The 17,404-nt window shown below is 34.6% G+C and overlaps 1 protein-coding gene and 1 long non-coding RNA gene across 5 annotated transcripts in view; one reads left to right on the top strand and one right to left on the bottom strand.

Moving 5' to 3' along the window:
- sfmbt2 (Scm like with four mbt domains 2) overlaps nt 1-5,995 on the top strand; it is a 62,926-nt gene extending 56,931 nt beyond the window's left edge. For all 4 annotated transcript variants that reach the window (XM_024288518.2, XM_024288537.2, XM_024288531.2 and 1 more), the window contains 5 exons: nt 1,605-1,780; nt 1,857-2,026; nt 3,008-3,283; nt 3,351-3,473; nt 5,427-5,995. In XM_024288518.2, coding sequence (XP_024144286.1) covers nt 1,605-1,780; nt 1,857-2,026; nt 3,008-3,283; nt 3,351-3,473; nt 5,427-5,567 — 886 coding nt within the window. In that variant the 3' untranslated portion in view covers nt 5,568-5,995. The remainder of the gene's footprint in view (nt 1-1,604; nt 1,781-1,856; nt 2,027-3,007; nt 3,284-3,350; nt 3,474-5,426) is intronic.
- On the bottom strand, nt 5,817-6,565 carry LOC112156307. Its single transcript, XR_002920940.2, has 2 exons — nt 6,276-6,565; nt 5,817-6,074 (listed from the first exon to the last, which is right to left on the bottom strand). It is a non-coding gene; the product is annotated as an uncharacterized LOC112156307 (long non-coding RNA).
- Between the last annotated feature and the right edge of the window lie 10,839 nt (nt 6,566-17,404).

Genomic DNA, 17,404 nt, shown 5'->3' with positions numbered 1-17,404 from the left:
AAAAAAAGGAAAATAAAAAAAAAACCTGAAAACTTAAAAATAAATTTTGAAAATTTGAAAAAAACAAAATAGTGAAAACTTGAAATAAAAAACAGTATAAAAGAAAAAAATGCAGATTGAAAGCAAATTATCAACTCGTAACAGCTGCTGTTTTGAATTTTCATATTTTTTCTTTCTTTTCTGAATCTTCACTTATAATTCTCAGTCTTACAGTTTCAATTTTGATTTTCGAGTTTTCTCTGCTGAGCTGAGCCTAATTTTACATGGGGGCGGGGCTTTGAATTTTTATTTATAGTTTTTTTGTAATTTCAAATCTTCACTATTTTTTCTTTTTTAAATTTTTAACATATATTTCAAGTTTTCAGGGGTTTTTTTTCAAATTTTCAGTTTTTTTTAATTACTGTTTTTTTTTTCATTTACAATGTCTTGTTTTCACATTTTTTTTTTAGTTTTCAAGTTTTCAGTATTTTTTTCAGTGCATCTATTTTTCAAGTTAGTTGAGTAAGTTTACTTTAAGCTGATCCACATTTGACTCCATACCTTCTTTGCTGCTGTAATGGTTTAGTTTGTTCAAACATCACATCTACTCAAGGAGGCTGCATCTTAACGGGAGCGCAGGTACGCCTGAAACGTTTACGCAGGAAATGTGACAACTGTTCAAGAATGCCCTAGACGTGGGTTCTTGAACGCACTTATAGCCCGTGGTGTTCACACTGGACAAGCAGGGAGGGGCTTCTTCTTCTTTTTCCTACACCTACAGTTGGAAGATGTTTGGAAAATATAAAGGATTTTAACAAATAATTTGCAATTAAAACTAAGTTTTTGAGTATTTCTTAACTCAAATCACATTTGATCAGAAAACCAGAGGCTTGAAAAAGCTCAGACTAATGAGGGTATTACTAAAGTGGGCGGGGCTTAAGTCTCCTCTCACCCTAGCCTTCTCAGGCTTCGACACTCGTGCTGTACTGAATTCTCGCTGAAAACTGTACGACTTGATAGATTATTTTTGCGCCGCTAATGTTAGCTTGAGGCTATAAGCTAGCGTGTAAGTGTGCAAACAGAACTGTCGGCGACGGGGAGGGGGCAACAGACCCGCCCACAACGCAGAATTGTAGTTTTAAGGAGCTTCTGTTGCTGTGCATACAGTGTGATATAAAAAATGAAAAAGATTTTAATTTTAGCTAAAAACTTCATAATTATAATTAAAAGATCACTGCAAACAATTTTACGATAGAAAAAAATGTGGTTGCTTCAACAGACGTCATATAAATGGAGCGTACAAAAAACTTACAACATTTTCTCCTTTTCTACACTGTAAGAAAATAAAAGACTGGTTTCAAGAAAAAAAATCTTATTTTCTGTATTGCAAGAGAAAATATGTTTTCAAGAAAGTTTTCTTAGTTTAAGCAAAACATAGAATCTTTATCCCAAAAATCAAATTCTTGCTAAGAACATTTTTCTTCCTCCATTGGCAGATGTTTTTGCTTTTTTAAAGAAAATCCAACGGTTTCTGTCGTTCAGAGATGATGAAAATCTTCCTTCTCCTGGTTCTGACCGGTTCTCAGCGGATCCTCGTATCCTAAACTCTAATGCTCCGCCCACAGGTACAAAGGGAAAACGTACCGCTCCACCATCAGGATCGTCCGGCTGGCGGAGCAGATCCCCGATTTCTGCCGGAGGGTGTGTCTGAAGCTGCAGTGTTGTCCCAACCTCTTTAGCCCCGCCCTCGTCGCCGACAAGTGCCCGGAGAACTGCTCTGTTCAAACCAAAACCAAATACAGTGAGTGTCGGCTGTAACCCCGCCCCCTCGATCAGTCGGCCGAGGTTTCCTTAAGTTTGAGTTTTTCCGTTTTTAGCGTATTATTATGGGAAGAAGAGGAAACTGCCCAAACCGGCGGGGGGAGAGGAGGGGCTGGGGGAGGAGCCGACCAAACCCACTCGCCGGAGGAAGAAGAGGAAAGCCATCTTCGTCCAGAAGAAGAGGCGGTCGTCGGCCGTGGACTTCACTTCTGCCGGCTCGCCGCAGGTTTGATGAAAAATTCTGTCCATGGAACCAGTAGAAATGTTATCGATAAGAATTCTGAAATGCTGTTGTGTCGTTTTGCCCTTTTATGACCCTAAAATCAACTCTCACATTTAGATATTTTACTCTGGTAACTGGAAATATGGAGATTTTTCTTAAATTAAGATGTTTTCAAGATGAAACGACTCAAGATTTTCTAAAATTATCCTCTTAAAATAAGTCATTAAATTTTCTGAAAAGGTTTAGTTTCATTTTAAATATGATATATGACATATTTAAACTAGAATTAAGACCGAAATAGTTAGTGAGATTTTGTGTTTTTCTAGTGTACAAACCTGCAGGACGCTGCAGCTAAAATGTCAAATATTGATTGATTTTGATTTGATTTAATTTTTCTAACATGCCAATAACAATTCAGCAAAGAAACATAATTAAAAAATAAAACAAAGAAAAGAAAAACATCGTGATAACATAAAATAACATAACAAAAGCATGAGAACATTTCAAACAAAATTTGGGCAACATCTGCTTAAAACGGACAGAATTTTCTCAGTTTGTCTAAAGGCGTTTCAACAGAAAAACAGAAAAAATATCAGTTTTTTGCTTCTTTTTAATGAGAATCTAACAGAGACGGCTGCCAAGGGACTGTCTACAAAGTGCAAACTCCAGAAAAAAGTGATTAATAAAAAAATTGTGTTTAGAAAACAACCAAAATGAATGAATGCTTTCATTGATGAGAGTTCGTCATGAAAAATTATATTTATGACGGAGTGATTTTTAAAAGAAAGTAATTTTTAAGAATAACAGAGATATGAATCACGTTTGATCAAAAATTATGGAGAAAATAATCTTATTCGATCACCTGTTCGTACTAGTTAATAGTTAACTATTTCTATTTCACCTGAAAGATCTTCTGGTTTTGTTTGGGCTCAAAGTTAAAAAAAGAATCAGAACAAAGTTCCATAAATCCGTCGGTTTCTTCAGGACAGCGACGAAGGAGAAGACGATGAAGACGCCGCCCTGCAGTCCGGCAGCGAGGGAACCAGCTCAGAACCTCGGGACGACCACACGGACGCCTCCTCCGTGGAGATAAGCAGCAGCCGTCCTCGCCGCGCCGCCACGCTGCGCCACGCCGTCAGCTCCGGAAACCCCGCCTTCAGTCAGGAGGCGGCGGCCGGCCGCAGAAGGTCCACCCGCTCGCTGTCGTCCCACAACCAGAACGCCGCCAAATACCAGCTGACCAAAGAAGAAGACACACAGGTGAGCCTCGGAGGTTCTCCTTCAGCTCCTCTGCTGCAGAAACCTCCTCATGCTGTGATGTTTCCAGGCTGAGGAGGAGGAGGCCCAGCTGGTGCTGGACAGGAACCCTCTGGACTGGAGCGTGGACGACGTGGTGCAGTTCATCACCGCCACCGACTGCGCGTCGCTGGCGAACATCTTCAGAGAGCAGGTAACACATGCAGTACCGCTGACAGCCACCAGGAGCTGAATCACAGCTTCATGTAGCTTTCAGCAACAGCTGCAGGATGTTAGAAAAACTTGTGATGTGGGATATTATTGATCAGTATAATGACGATATGACTTGTGATACATAACCATGTAGCAAAACAACTACCGTATTTTCCGGAGTATAAGTCGCAGTTTTTTTATAGTTTAACCAGGGGTGCGGCTTATACTCGGGAGCGACTTATTTGTGTGTTTTTGACATAAATAAGCTCATATATTTGTGGCTTTCCAAGTAAACATCGGTTGTTCTTTAGAGGTTGTTTCCTCTAACAGCCACCAGAGGGCGCTGCATCTGAAGTATTTACTACTGACGGCGGTAGAAGAAGTGTCGTCCAAAACAAACGTGGACGAGAATCTGATTGTTTTCCTCTTAAACTTTGATATTTTTCTTATACAGATCAAAATATTAGTATTATTATATTTATTATTCTTTTTTTAAGCTACGCTGGGCTTGGTGGATTTGTTCTGAAACGTCAGAATTTTCTCCCAAAAGTGCGACTTCTTCTTCTCGATTAGACATTTTTTGTTCTTGCGACTTATACTCCAGAAAATACGGTAGTATATAATTTCCTTTTCACTGCATTAGTTTTATTTAAATAAAGTCAACAGAACTTAAATTTAAGACCATTTCAGAAGAAAGTTATTTTCAATATTTAATAGGTATATGAATCATATTTGATCAAAAAGTATGGAGAGAAAATAGTCTCGTCCAATTTGTGCTTAATTCTTTATTTGTAGCTCATACATTACATTTGCTGTGTAACAGTGTGTACTTGCCATTGTGTACAAAATTACAAAATAAAAAAATATATAACACACACAAGTTTAAATTACAGCAGCTTAAAACTAACTACACCTACAAATCAGAGAGTTCAAGCTTGTGTGCGTTAATTTCTGATAATGCGCACTTCGTCGAGCATTATCCCTTAGACTTTTTTATTAATTATCTGACTTATCTACGTAAATGGTAACACAACAGGACAGTTGGAGGCTGACTCCACTCTCGGTCTAGATTTGAAAAATGAAAAAAGGGGCGGGCTGAGTGGTGGAGGTGTGGTTTGTATCTGTGATGAGGTTAGCTTGAGGTAACGTGGATGCGAGGGTTGAAGATTTTTCTCCTCCACTTTTTCCTGAGGCAGACGCTCATGGTCCTGACCGAAGGAGACCCGTGTCTCAGCGGTAAAATGACGCTAGCATCATAGCTAATAAAGGCTAAAGTCTCAAGCTAACAATCCAGAGTGAAACGTTGATAGGAAATCAATCATCAGGACGGAGTTCTCTGGATTCAAAGCTGAAAACGCTTAAGCGGCTAGCCAGCTAAAAATATTAGCAAAATGCCAAATTAGCCTAAAAAAATAAAAACTTGAGTTAGTCAAAACAGTTAGCGTTTAGCTGAAATATTAGCCAACCTCCAAATTAGCCTAAAAAAATAAAAACTTGAGTTAGTCAAAACAGTTAGCGTTATGCTGAAATATTAGCTAACCTCCAAATTAGCCAAAAAACTCTTAAAAAATGTCAAAATAGTCCAAAAAGCTATCAGAATACCAATTTTCAAAACTTTAAAACTGTAACTTTTTAACATAATTATGAATAATAAAAAGTCAGGAATATTATTCTAGAATAAATCAAATTAAATCTTAAATAACTTTCAATATTTTACTCTCCATAAAAATATATTTTGTCAAAATTATTCAAATTAAAAATAAGATAACATCGGGTCATTAATAACAATAAAATAAGATGATCTGAAGGGCCGGATAGAATTACCTGGAGGGCCGGATCCGGCCCCCGGGCCTCGACTCTGACAGGTGTTTTTCATCCTGTGAGGAGGACGGATCTTCAGAAATCTGCTCCAGATCCTCGTCTGCTGCCGCTCAGTGTCTGTGTCTCCGTGCAGGACATCGACGGTCAGGCGCTGCTGCTGCTGACCCTCCCCACCGTGCAGGAGTGCATGGACCTGAAGCTCGGCCCCGCCATCAAGCTGTGTCACCAGATCGAGCGCGTGAAGGTCGCCTTCTACCGGCAGTACGCCAACTGAGCGGATCAGCCGCCTCCGACTTGGACGGTCGGAAACGTCTTCTAGGAAAAGCACAAACTGAACATTTGAGGAACGTTTTTACGACTGCCTGAACTCCAGATTCTGCTTCATGACGCCGGATCTTCTTTAGTCCAGACTCCTCCAACGGGAGTCTTACCTGCTGCCTTTGACTTGATCGGTCCAGAAAAACGTATTCAAAACTATTTAACCAAATAAGGCCTAATATATTTGGAGTATTTATTGGTATCCTTATTTAAAAGGAGTAATATATGGATTTGGAAAAACAAAAATCAAACAGGAACTTTTTATCTGTCATGTTTTAGACCCCCACCAAAAAAAAGATCAACCATCTGAGCTACTTTGAGTCCATCTATGCAATCATGTTGCAGATATTTTTGATAATAAAATACATTTCTAATGATTTTTAACAGGTTTCCTGATGAAGTTTTAATGACTCACTTTTATCGAGGCTTTGATTCCTGAAGCTGTGACGTTTCCTCCAACTTCCTGCAGAAACATTAAAAACATTAAAAGACTTTTAAGGGTTTTAAAATAATAAAGTCAAATGTTTGCAATAAAAACAGATTTTATTCCAGAATTCCTGTAAAACTGCAGCACATTTTTGTGGAGTTTTCCAGAAATTAAGAAGGAAGTCCTGCTGTGGTCAACAGAAGAGGACCTCACTCCTCCAGATGCTTTCTAACGTACCGTCTTGTTTGTATTTTGTGTTCGTTCATCTAACCTGACTTTACAGGATGTGATGTTTTTCTTTTCTCTTCATTTTCCTGTCATTCCTCTGGTTCTGATGGACGCCATCAGTCGGCGAAATCTCTAAACCGTTGAGACGTTTCTTCTGCAGCTGAAGTCGTCTGCACGCTTTCTCTGCTCTGACGCTTCTATTGGGCCATTCGCAGAACGCCGCTGCCTTTTACTGTTGCCTGGCAACCGTATCAACGTCCGCTTTGCATGATTTCCCCCTGTTGTGTGTGAATACAAACAGTCCCAACAGCAGAGGAGGATGAAGCTCTGAGGTCGTCCCCGAAACACCAGAAACATCAAGACGGAGAGAAAAACACGAAAATGTCGGAGAAGATATGATTTAGTGGGTTATTTCAAGGATTATTTGTAGACAATACAACAAGAAATCACACAAATATGAAAGTCATTTTTAGGTATATTATTTTTATTTATTAATTTTCTATGAATTAAACTCATTTATTTATTTTCTACAAATTAAACTCATTTTTACATTTTATTTTCTATTAAAGAACCAATTTCTTCTTCTATAAATCAAGCTTGTTTTTATTTTCTTTGAGTCAAACTAATTTTTATTTATTTTGTTTTTCTATATATCAAACTAATTTTCATTTATTTTCTATAAATCAAGCTGATTTATTTTTCTATTTTCTAAAAAAATACTAATTTTTACATTTTTAAATGTATCTTCTATGTATCAAATTGATGTTTTTATTTTCTTTAGATCAAGGTTTAAATAATATCAATCAAACTTTTTAATAATTTTCTATAAAATAATTTTTACAGATATAAATGTATCTTCTCTATCTAAAACTCATTTATTTTATATATTTTAGACTCATTTTTATTTATTTATTTTCTATAAAAATACTCATTTTTGCATTTTAAATGTATCTTCTAAAGATCAAATTTATAAAATCAAGGTATGTTTAAGGTTGATATAAATCAAACTTTTTATTTATTTTCTATAAACTCATTTTTACATTTATAAATCTATCTTCTGTATATCAAACTCATTTATTTTCTATATTTTAAACTTATTTTTATTAAGTATTTTCTATGAAACAAACTTTTGTCTTTCATTTATTTTCTACAAATAAGGTAATTTTTACTTTTTTTAAATGTATATTTTATAAGTCAACATTGATTTTTTTTAATAAATTAAACCCTATTTATATTCTATTAATAGAACATTTTTTACATTTTAATACATTTTTTTCAATAAATCAAATTGGTATTTTATTTATTTTTTATAAACTAATTTTCACATTTTTCAATTCATCTTCTTTAAAGTTATTTTTATTTATTTATTTTCTATAAACAAAACAAATTTTACATTTATGTATTTTTTAATATAAATAAAACTCTTTTAAAATCTATTTTCTATAAACACATTTTTAAATGTATCTTCTATATCTTCCCTATTAATTTTCTAAACATCCAACTAGTTTTAAAAAAGTACAGTTAAGCAATAATTATAAAATAAATAAATAATGAAGGACCGATAACAAAAAAGTCCTAAAATGTTGGTTTCCTCCCAACAGTGAATCATTCATAAACAGATTTCTGTTGAGACTTAAACAGATTCTGGTTTCTTCAGACGATCTTCAAACGGATTCATGAACTCTTTATGGTCAAGAATTTTGAAGTCCAGAAACTGCAGAACTTGACGTCCAGACATGAACTTTTATGGGGGAAAAACACCCTTAAAAAAAAGAATCCAAAGCAAAAATATATCAATATGTATTTCAAAATAGAATAAATATTCCAAACTTTAATGTTCAAACACAAAAAACTTCTAAATTCTTATCTTTAAAATGCTGCTTCACACAAATTTGTTTAAAATATTTTTTACATCTAAAAATTGTTTTTTGTTTGTTGGGTTTTAAATCAAATGACAAAATCTTTAAATCACAAATATAAACGTTAAAATATTTTATTTCCCCACATATCATATTTAAAATTATTCCTATTTTCTGGTAAAAATAACTCAGACAGACCATAATTTAAATGTTAAATGCTAATTTAATGTTTACAAAGCTGTAAAAGATTTTGGAGAAATTTAAGGATGAAAATGAGGAGATTGCCGATTTAGCACTTAGAGTAAAATTCAATCAATATTAAGAGTAAAAACGTCATAAAGGCTGATTTATGAATTATTTTATCATGAGAAACTCACAGTAGGACTAGAAATATCATCATTCTGAGTCTATAAAAAGCATCAGTTAGAAAATCGTTTCATTTTCCGTCCTCGACTGTCGTCTCTGTCGTTCCTCTGAGGATTCAAAGCAACATTTCTCACTAAATCACATTTGAGTCTGAGTAAAAGATCAAACCAAACGGATTTCTTTGAAGGGAGGAGCTAAAAATGGTTTCTTTTTACCGACTTTATCATGTCTGTTCTGCAGAACGTTAGTGAAGTTTTGCTGAACTACAAAATCAGAAACGTCGAAATATCTGATGAATATTTTGGTAACTGTTCCTCTGATTTGTTCTTTAAATGCAGCATTTCCATTTTTAACATCTCACTTTTTAAAACTCAAAGATTTGATATACTCAGTGGGGGAGGGGTGAGCTGCAGACACAGCTGCGCTCTGGAACCATTTGGTGGTTAAACCCTCAATCCAACCCCTTCATGCTGGGTGTTGACTATACTGGTATACATATGTATACATATATATATATATATATATATGTATATATATACATGTATACATATATATATATATACATGTATACTGGTATATGTACTGTATGTATTTAATGTATTTATGTTTATATATTTTGTTTATATATTTTTATGTCTTGTTTTTTTTTTTTTTCAACTCTAACCATTTACTGTTCAATTTTTACAGTATTCTTTAAAAAATGTTTAAATAACAGGAGAACAGCACTTTAGCAAACTTGAGGTAAAAGTTCTACAAATTCTTTTTCCAGCATTTTTTCCAAAGTAGCTTCTCAATGAACTTCTGGAAGTTAGGATTCGATTGATGAAAATCCAGAGGACGAGTTTTTGTTTGTAGATTGCACTAAAGGTACTTTTTTCCCCTAAAAATCAAGATGGTGGCTTCTTCCCAAGGTCAAAGGTCAACAAAACTTCTGTTGTGGTTGTAGACTCACGCCTGCTGCATGTGTGCGGAATTACGTAAAAATCACTCAGAGAAAAGTTTCCTTCTTTACCACAATTGGGAAAATCTCAAACTTTGCCAGAAAATGTCCGCCAAGCCATAGGTCATGTGGCCATCCCATAATAGTTTCAGAACTTCCTTTGGATATTCCCGACGCGTTTCGTTAATGAGTTTCTATAAGCGGATTTTCTCCGCGTCAGAATTCGCGGATTTTCATTGATTGAGAAAATACGTCAAATGTTCATATCAGCACAAAGCTGCTTTTCTTGGCTTTCACAATCCACTGGAATAAAGAGCAAAAAATGTTTTAGAGATATTTTTTTATTCAGATTTTTTACTCAAAAATAAATAACACAAGAAAGACGTAGTTTCACAAAAATCACAAAAAAGTAGTGTTTTACTTCAAATGAATAACATTTGTCCTGTTTACTTCAGAATGTAAATTATTACTGAAGTATGGATTATTTCGTATTTGTACGTCATAAAATACAAACTTTAATGATAAACCACTCACTGTTGTAGGGTGGATTCATCTGAACATTTGTACATGTGTAGAGGGACGGGGTTTGATAAACTATGGACGGAGCTCCGCCACCGTTCCCATCACCTGCTGACATTGAATCTAGGCCAGACTCTGAGCCACGTCGAGTTAAAGGCTCACCGGAGAGACGATCAGACGTGATGAAGATGAGACCTGATCTGTCGTCTGAACACGCCATTTGATGTCATGGTTGTTTCGCCGCTCGCTGGACCTTTTTTTGTCTTTTTCTTCTGCTGGTATCAGTTCTTCTCAGCAGACGGAGAAGGTGTGAATGTGTTGGAGTGAGCTGCAGGTCTGAGGCTGAACATCATTTAATGTGAGACATTTAAAAACTCCGACGTCGACAGTCGGAGCACAACTTTAATAAAACCACAGTGAAATATAAGAATAAAGAGAAACGATTGGCTAATGGATTAAACCAATAAGGCTTAAAAAAATAATAGTGCCACAATGTCTTCAAATTTGAAATATAACTGTGATTATAATAGATTTCAGTCTTCCAACATCAACCCATCCTTTATTATTATTATTATTATAAACAAATTACTCAAACTTTCCTTTAAATTAGTTCATTTTAATGTAGAAATCTTGACTAAATTTCATTTGGTCTTTCATAATTAAGCTTAAATACACTATTAGATAAATGTAAGCAGATCTAAACATTATTGATAGTAGTTTACATGAATAAATGTTTGAACATTTATACAAACACAAAAAGATCTTTGAGCAAAAAAGGTATTAAAATATTTTAATTTATCTATAGTAAAAAGGATTTATGGAAATAATAATATTTGAAAAAACAATTTAGTTTGAGGCAAATTGAATCAAATTAATCTGTTTAAGAAATGATCTGTAAAGAAGAATATCAACATAACAATATTAAAAACAAATATCTAAAAGATACAAATGACTACAATTATTTAAACGAGTACATATAAAATAACAATTTTTTTTTATTACAGAAAAGACTTAAATTGGTGAAACTGTGTGGTGGCAGTATCATGATATGGGCTTGTATTGCTGACAAAAAAAGAAACTTAAATGATGGAACGATGTAAAGCATCAGTTTGACAGCCAACAAATAAACTAATGTTAGCTTGACAATATTTCTGTGCAACATTTACACTTAAGTGATGTTTTTAAGGTTTAAAAAAATACAAAGTTTTGCTTAATTTACAAGTGTTTTAAATCTGATTGAAAAAATAAAATTTTCTGATTAAAACTCGTTCTTTGACTCTGAAAAGTATTTTAGAATTTTAAATCTGAGTGTTAATAAACTCCTAAACTCCTCCTAGATAGAGATGTAGGAAAACATCGATTTGCCGATATATCACGATACTTATCTGGCGAAACAACCAAATTAATTTGCTAATATTCCGATTTTTAATTAATTATTTATAGGCGTCATTCAGCGCCTTACTTTGTTTTGCTTATACTAAAAAATATATATTTTTTGGAAATCAGACAATGTTCCCTTAAAGACCAAATATTTCTTAATTTACCAAAATAAAAGCACCATGAAGTTGCTTGGGTAAAAGAACACTACACTGTGATCATTAAATGAAATACATTTTAGCGCCTTATTACAATGGATCAATACTCATTTTTTTAAGTCATACTCTGTAAAAAAAAAAAATAGGGTTCAGGTACCGTTTTGGGAAATATCGTGATATATATCGCATCGTGATATGTATCGTATTGTGATATGTATCGTATTGTGATATGTATCGTATCGTGATATATATCGTATCGTGATATGTATCGTATTGTGATATGTATCGTATCGTGATATGTATCGTATCGTGATATGTATCGTATCGTGATATGTATCGTATCGTGATATGTATCGTATTGTGATATGTATTGTATTGTGATATATATCGTATTGTGATATATATCGTATCGTGATATGTATCGTATTGTGATATGTATCGTATTGTGATATGTATCGCATCGTGATATGTATCGTATTGTGATATGGATCGTATCGTGATATGTATCGTATTGTGATATGTATTGTATTGTGATATATATCGTATTGTGATATATATCGTATCGTGATATGTATCGTATCGTGATATGTATCGTATCGTGATATGTATCGTATTGTGATATGTATCGTATCGTGATATGTATCGTGTCGTGATATGTATCGTATTGTGATATGTATTGTATTGCCAAACTCTGCCACTACACAGCCCTACTCCTTTGGGTTTCGATCAATCGCCTCCTAACTCCTCCAGCATCATTGGAAACTACTTGAGAAAAAAATGTTGGTTTTAAAGTTTGTAGCTTTAGCGACGTTAGCGTGGCAATCGTGTAAAAGTGGCGTTTCTCTGTTCCTCACATATAACGGAGTATTAAGGCCAATTTACAATTTAGTTTTAATTTAATTTTTACTTAAATCTTGTAAATTTACGAGAATAAATTCATAACTGTGAAATTGCGAGACTAAAGTCGTATATTTATGACTTCAAAAGTCATTGGATACATTTATGACTTTTTTTCTCGTAAATTTACGAGATCAAAAGTTGCAAATTTAATAGATTTAAAGTCGTAAATTTACAGGAAAAAAACTCGTAATATTCTTTTTTTTTTTTTGGAGGCCCTAACACATATCAGTATTTTAAAGTTGAAAACGTGTCATTGGCTTAAGCTGAATAAAATGAGATGATATATGATATGAACATAGTAGGAATGTGGGCGTGGCTAACAAAAGCCTGTGTTGCCAAGGAAATCCAAAAATGTACTTTTACAGATTCTTCTAAAAATGACATCAACGTGGTCGTCACCTCCAGGCAACCAAAAAGTAAAATGGTTGCCATGGAGATAAAACCAACAGAGAAGCCTCCATTTTGAATAAAAGTCTTGAATTCCTCACAGGTAGCTCTGACTGGTTGGGGCAGAAGGAGAACTTCTGGGGCATGTAGCAGCAGCTCAGCCGGTGAAGATTCCACAGGAACATTCCTAGGAATGTCTGATGATCCACATGCGCTCCGATGAGCTGCAGAGAAATAATCTGATCTTAAAAACCAAACACTTTTTTTCTTCATGCAGAATCCGCCGTTCTGCAGTATGATGGACTCGATTATCGCCATAAGGGCGCCGATCTTAACCGTCGGTCTATGTGACCGAGCGGGTTTCTTCATTATTCAATGGTCATCTGGACCGCCTGTGGGACTTCCCATCTGCTCAGGCTGCTCTCCATACGCCTCCCAGAAACACAGATGTGCAGGAGAGCAGGTTCACCTCCTCCTCCTGTCTTTGTCGCTCCTCAAAAGATAATGATCTGGTGTGAGGGGACTGATGAAACCACGAAGATGGAAATAAACTGCTGCTCTGCAGAGAGAGGAACACGGCGGGTCTGCTGTGGGAGGAAGAGTCGTGGGCAGAAGGGGGATTTCAAACGAAAGATAAAGATGTGCAGAATCAAGAAACTGATCAGTGTGAATTTCCATGCCCACATGGAAAACCAGATATAATTCCAAAATAAGAGCTTAAATTTTAATTCTAATTTATTCTTCGTTAAAGTGCCCTTAGATGAGCATGCAAGTAAAAAAAATCACATTAATCAAATTATTTTTCATTATTGCATCATCATTTACCTTCAATGATAAGAAAGCAGCTCTGAACTGAACAAACCTATTTTTAGTCAGCATGCTGGTGCTAGCGTTAGCATGCTATTTTTAGTGTTGGTATGCTATTTATAGCATTAGCAATGGGAAAACTATATATGTCATTTTTATCCTAGTAAAGAAGTCATGACAGTTTATATTAGCGTTCTGAAAACTTTAATAGTGTTAGCATGCATATTATAAGTATTAACATACTATTTTGGCTGTTAGCATATTGTTTAGAGCATTAGCATGCTATTTTTTAGTGTTAGCATGCATATTTTAAGGATTAACATATTATTTTGGCTGTTAGCATACAATTTAGAGCATTGGCATGCTATTTTTTACCATTGACATGCTAGTTTTAGTGATGGAATGGTATTTTTTTTTTACCATGACCGTACTATGTTTAATGTTAGCATGCTATTTATAGCATTAGAATGCTATTTTTAGCGTTGGGATTCTGTTTTTAGCGTTTGCATGCTATTTAAGTGTTAACATAGTAATTTAACTGTTAGCATATTACTTAGAGAATTAGCATTCAAATGTTTTGCGTTGACATGTTATTTTTAGTTTTGGGATGTTATTTTTTTTAGCATTAATATGGTATTTTTTCCTGTTAGCATCAATTTTTGGTGTTGGCATGCTATTTATGCCATTATCATGTTATTCTTAACTATGGCATGTTATCTAAAGCATTGAAATTTTATTTTTAGCATTGGCATGAATATTTTTGATGTTAGCACGTTAATGCTAGTGCTAGTATACTGTTTCGGTGTTAGTGGAGTATTTTTGGTATTAAAATTCACAGACCATCACGTCTCATGTCAGCCTGAGGAGCCCGACATGCGAGAGCCGCTCTGGTCAGAGGTCCAGCTCCTCTTTCCTTCTACTGCGTCAGAGAAATTCAAAACTCCGAATATTCAAAGCAGAGACGTCAGCGTGGGCGACGATGGGACGACGATGGAAGAACTGAGTCTGGAGGACAGAACTGAGCTGCTTCTTCAGACGTTCAAATAAAGGTGCTCTAAGTCATTATTTCATGATAATCTTGATAAAAACAAAAAAAAACTCATACTTAAGAATTTTTTTAACCTCAATTATGATTTTTTTTTTATGTTAAAAATATAGGTAATGTCAAAAATTAAAATTTTATTTATTGCAAAGTTGCCATAAGATTTTTATCCTAGTTTTGAAATGATCAAAATTGATTTATTTTATAAAATGTTTTTTTTTTTTTTATGATTGTTTGACCTGTTTTGCTTAAATAACCAGAAACTAGTGTTTTTCATGCCTTACCGTTTAGAATGTCATTTATTTATGTCAAATTTTGAACATTTAGTAATGAGAACTACATCAAATGTTATTTTACATACTGTTATACCCACATTTCTTAACAATTTGACATAAAGTTACTTTTTTAAACTGGAAATGACATAAAACATAATAGGTTCATGGAAGCTGCATCTTCTGCTTAGAAATATCTCAGCTTCTGTGTGGATTTAAACAAAAAAAGAAACTTCTAAGTCTTTAATTATGGTCCCAAAAATACTTAAATTTCCTTAAAAAGTAATAAAACTTTTTTGTCTATGACTTTTTGGCTGTTTGTCTTTAGCAAAGTTGATGAAAACTTTAAAAAAAAAGGAAAAAAACTCTTTGTACTGATTATTTTATTCACTTATTAAGCAAAAGTTTCGCTTTCTTTTCTTCTTACTATACCTCTAAAAAGTTATTTTTAAGTTTTATGCTTAAATGATTTCTTTATGAAAACAGATTTATATTTCAAGAAAATTGTTCATTCTTTGGAAAAAATCATCAACAAACTGCTTTTCTTTTTAATGTTTGATAATTCTTAAAGAGATAAACTGTTCTGTGATACATTTGATAGAATATTTTTCCAAATTAGCTAATTTATCTGCAGACAACTTAGTAAAATTGGACATTTTTTACATTTTCACTAAAATCTCCTCCATTGCATTAACTCTCCTCGATGTGTTTTTTTTTTTACCAGTTTCATTAAAAAATAACATTAACTGAACTGTTTTTTGTTTAAATTGTTTTACTAAGAAGCAATGTATTTTAGTTGATCAAAATATCTTTGGAATTATTCTTTTTTTGCCTCAGAAATGTTATTTTGAGTTCAATTTTCTTTCTGCCATCAGAAAAATGCATCAAAAACTTGTTAAAAACGCCAAAAACAATGTTTAGAAAGCAGAGCTTTTGCAGGACTAAATAAAGATGTTTGGGTTTCTCATCATCACAGAGTTTAATTTGAAATGTAGCATCAATTTATGCATTAAAAAGGTGTTTTCATTTCTTCTTCAGTGGATCAGAACGCCACCTTTACAGGAAAACCAACAGAAAAGCATCTTTGGGCCTTTAGGGAAATGTAAATTATTATTAAATATGTTGCATTTTTTTCTTTAGGAGTTTTTACCCAACAAAAACGGAACTTATTTGGCTTCATATTTCCTTATTTTTTTCATTTTCTGCAGAATAATTTAGTGTAAGCTCCTACAAATGCTTTACAGAAATAAAAGCAGCTTCCTGTCTTTGATCATTTACATGTATTTTCAAACTTTGACTCATTTCTCCAAACCAGCAGTCAAATGTTGTGGTCGTCTTTTTTTTTTTTTCTTCAGCCCTGAAGCTGACTCATTTCCTGCTGCTGCTGCGCTCTGTAACACCAACCGCTGCAGCCGCCGCCGCCGCTCTGCTCTCTGAGCGCTCTGCAGCTGCACAACAAGTTTGACTCTTTTAGTGTTTATATAAAAAAATATGGGGCATCTTTGTTAACGTTCCTTGAGATGAGTGGAAGGAGGAAGAGGAGGAAGAGGAGGAAGAGGCTGTGAAGGATTTCTGGGAAAAAGGAAGAAGGGGCGATGCTGCAGCTGGTTGGCTGCTGGGCTGGTTTCCATAGCAACGTGCAAAAAAAACCTCAACTCAGGCCGTATTGATGCTCAGAACAAAAGAATTTATTTATTTTTGCTTCCTTTGCTTTTCTGGTGTCTCTAAAAAAAAAAGCTGGAGTTAAATTGAGGATTTTAATAAAAATAGCTGCAGGTCTGATAGAAATGCAGATCTGTGTGGAGGAGAAAGCCTCTGCTGAATGTGCTGCATCTTCAGCTCCGACAGGATTAATTTGGCTCCAGGCGCGAGAAAAGCCGCTGAAGGACTTTAGTGGTTTGGATGATAGATGCTTTAAAAAAATAAAAAAACTAAACCTGCAGCCAGCGGCGAATCGTCTCAGACGATTTCTGTGACAAATTTCAAGATTCCATCATTAAAACTGACAGATCATCAGAAATCTTTTGTTCTTAAGACTTTTTTTTAGATTTTTTATCTTCAAATTAGAGCAGCTTCAATATATAATTTCACTTAAAAACGTTAAGTTGAAGCTGGAGTTAGAAAAAACAGTGGGCCCAGGATGAAACCGAGGGGACTTCCTGCCAAAAAGTGAGGCGCTCTCATGCACAAATACACCAAACATTAAAACGTCTCCTTTGGAGTTCTATTTCACTCAAAGAAGAAGAAGAACAACCAAGAGGTCAAATTAACAATCTATTTGGAGATGGAGACTATTTTATCTGCCCCATGATCTGATTTAAACCTTCATGTCTCTGGGTTCTGGAGGCCCTGGGGGGAGGGGGGGTCCTGAGCACACACTTGCAGATCATTGGACGACCTCACACCAGAAGTCAACTTAACCAACACAAGTGATCCTGAGGTTCTCTTAAGGGAGATCAAAATGGGGAAATAACATCCTTAATAACATCCATCCTTCATCTCCCTCAAGAG

Source organism: Oryzias melastigma, linkage group LG23, assembly GCF_002922805.2.
Source record: "Oryzias melastigma strain HK-1 linkage group LG23, ASM292280v2, whole genome shotgun sequence".
In the NCBI taxonomy this organism is placed as follows: Eukaryota; Metazoa; Chordata; class Actinopteri; order Beloniformes; family Adrianichthyidae; genus Oryzias; species Oryzias melastigma.
This window is presented reverse-complemented; position numbering and strand designations above follow the sequence as displayed.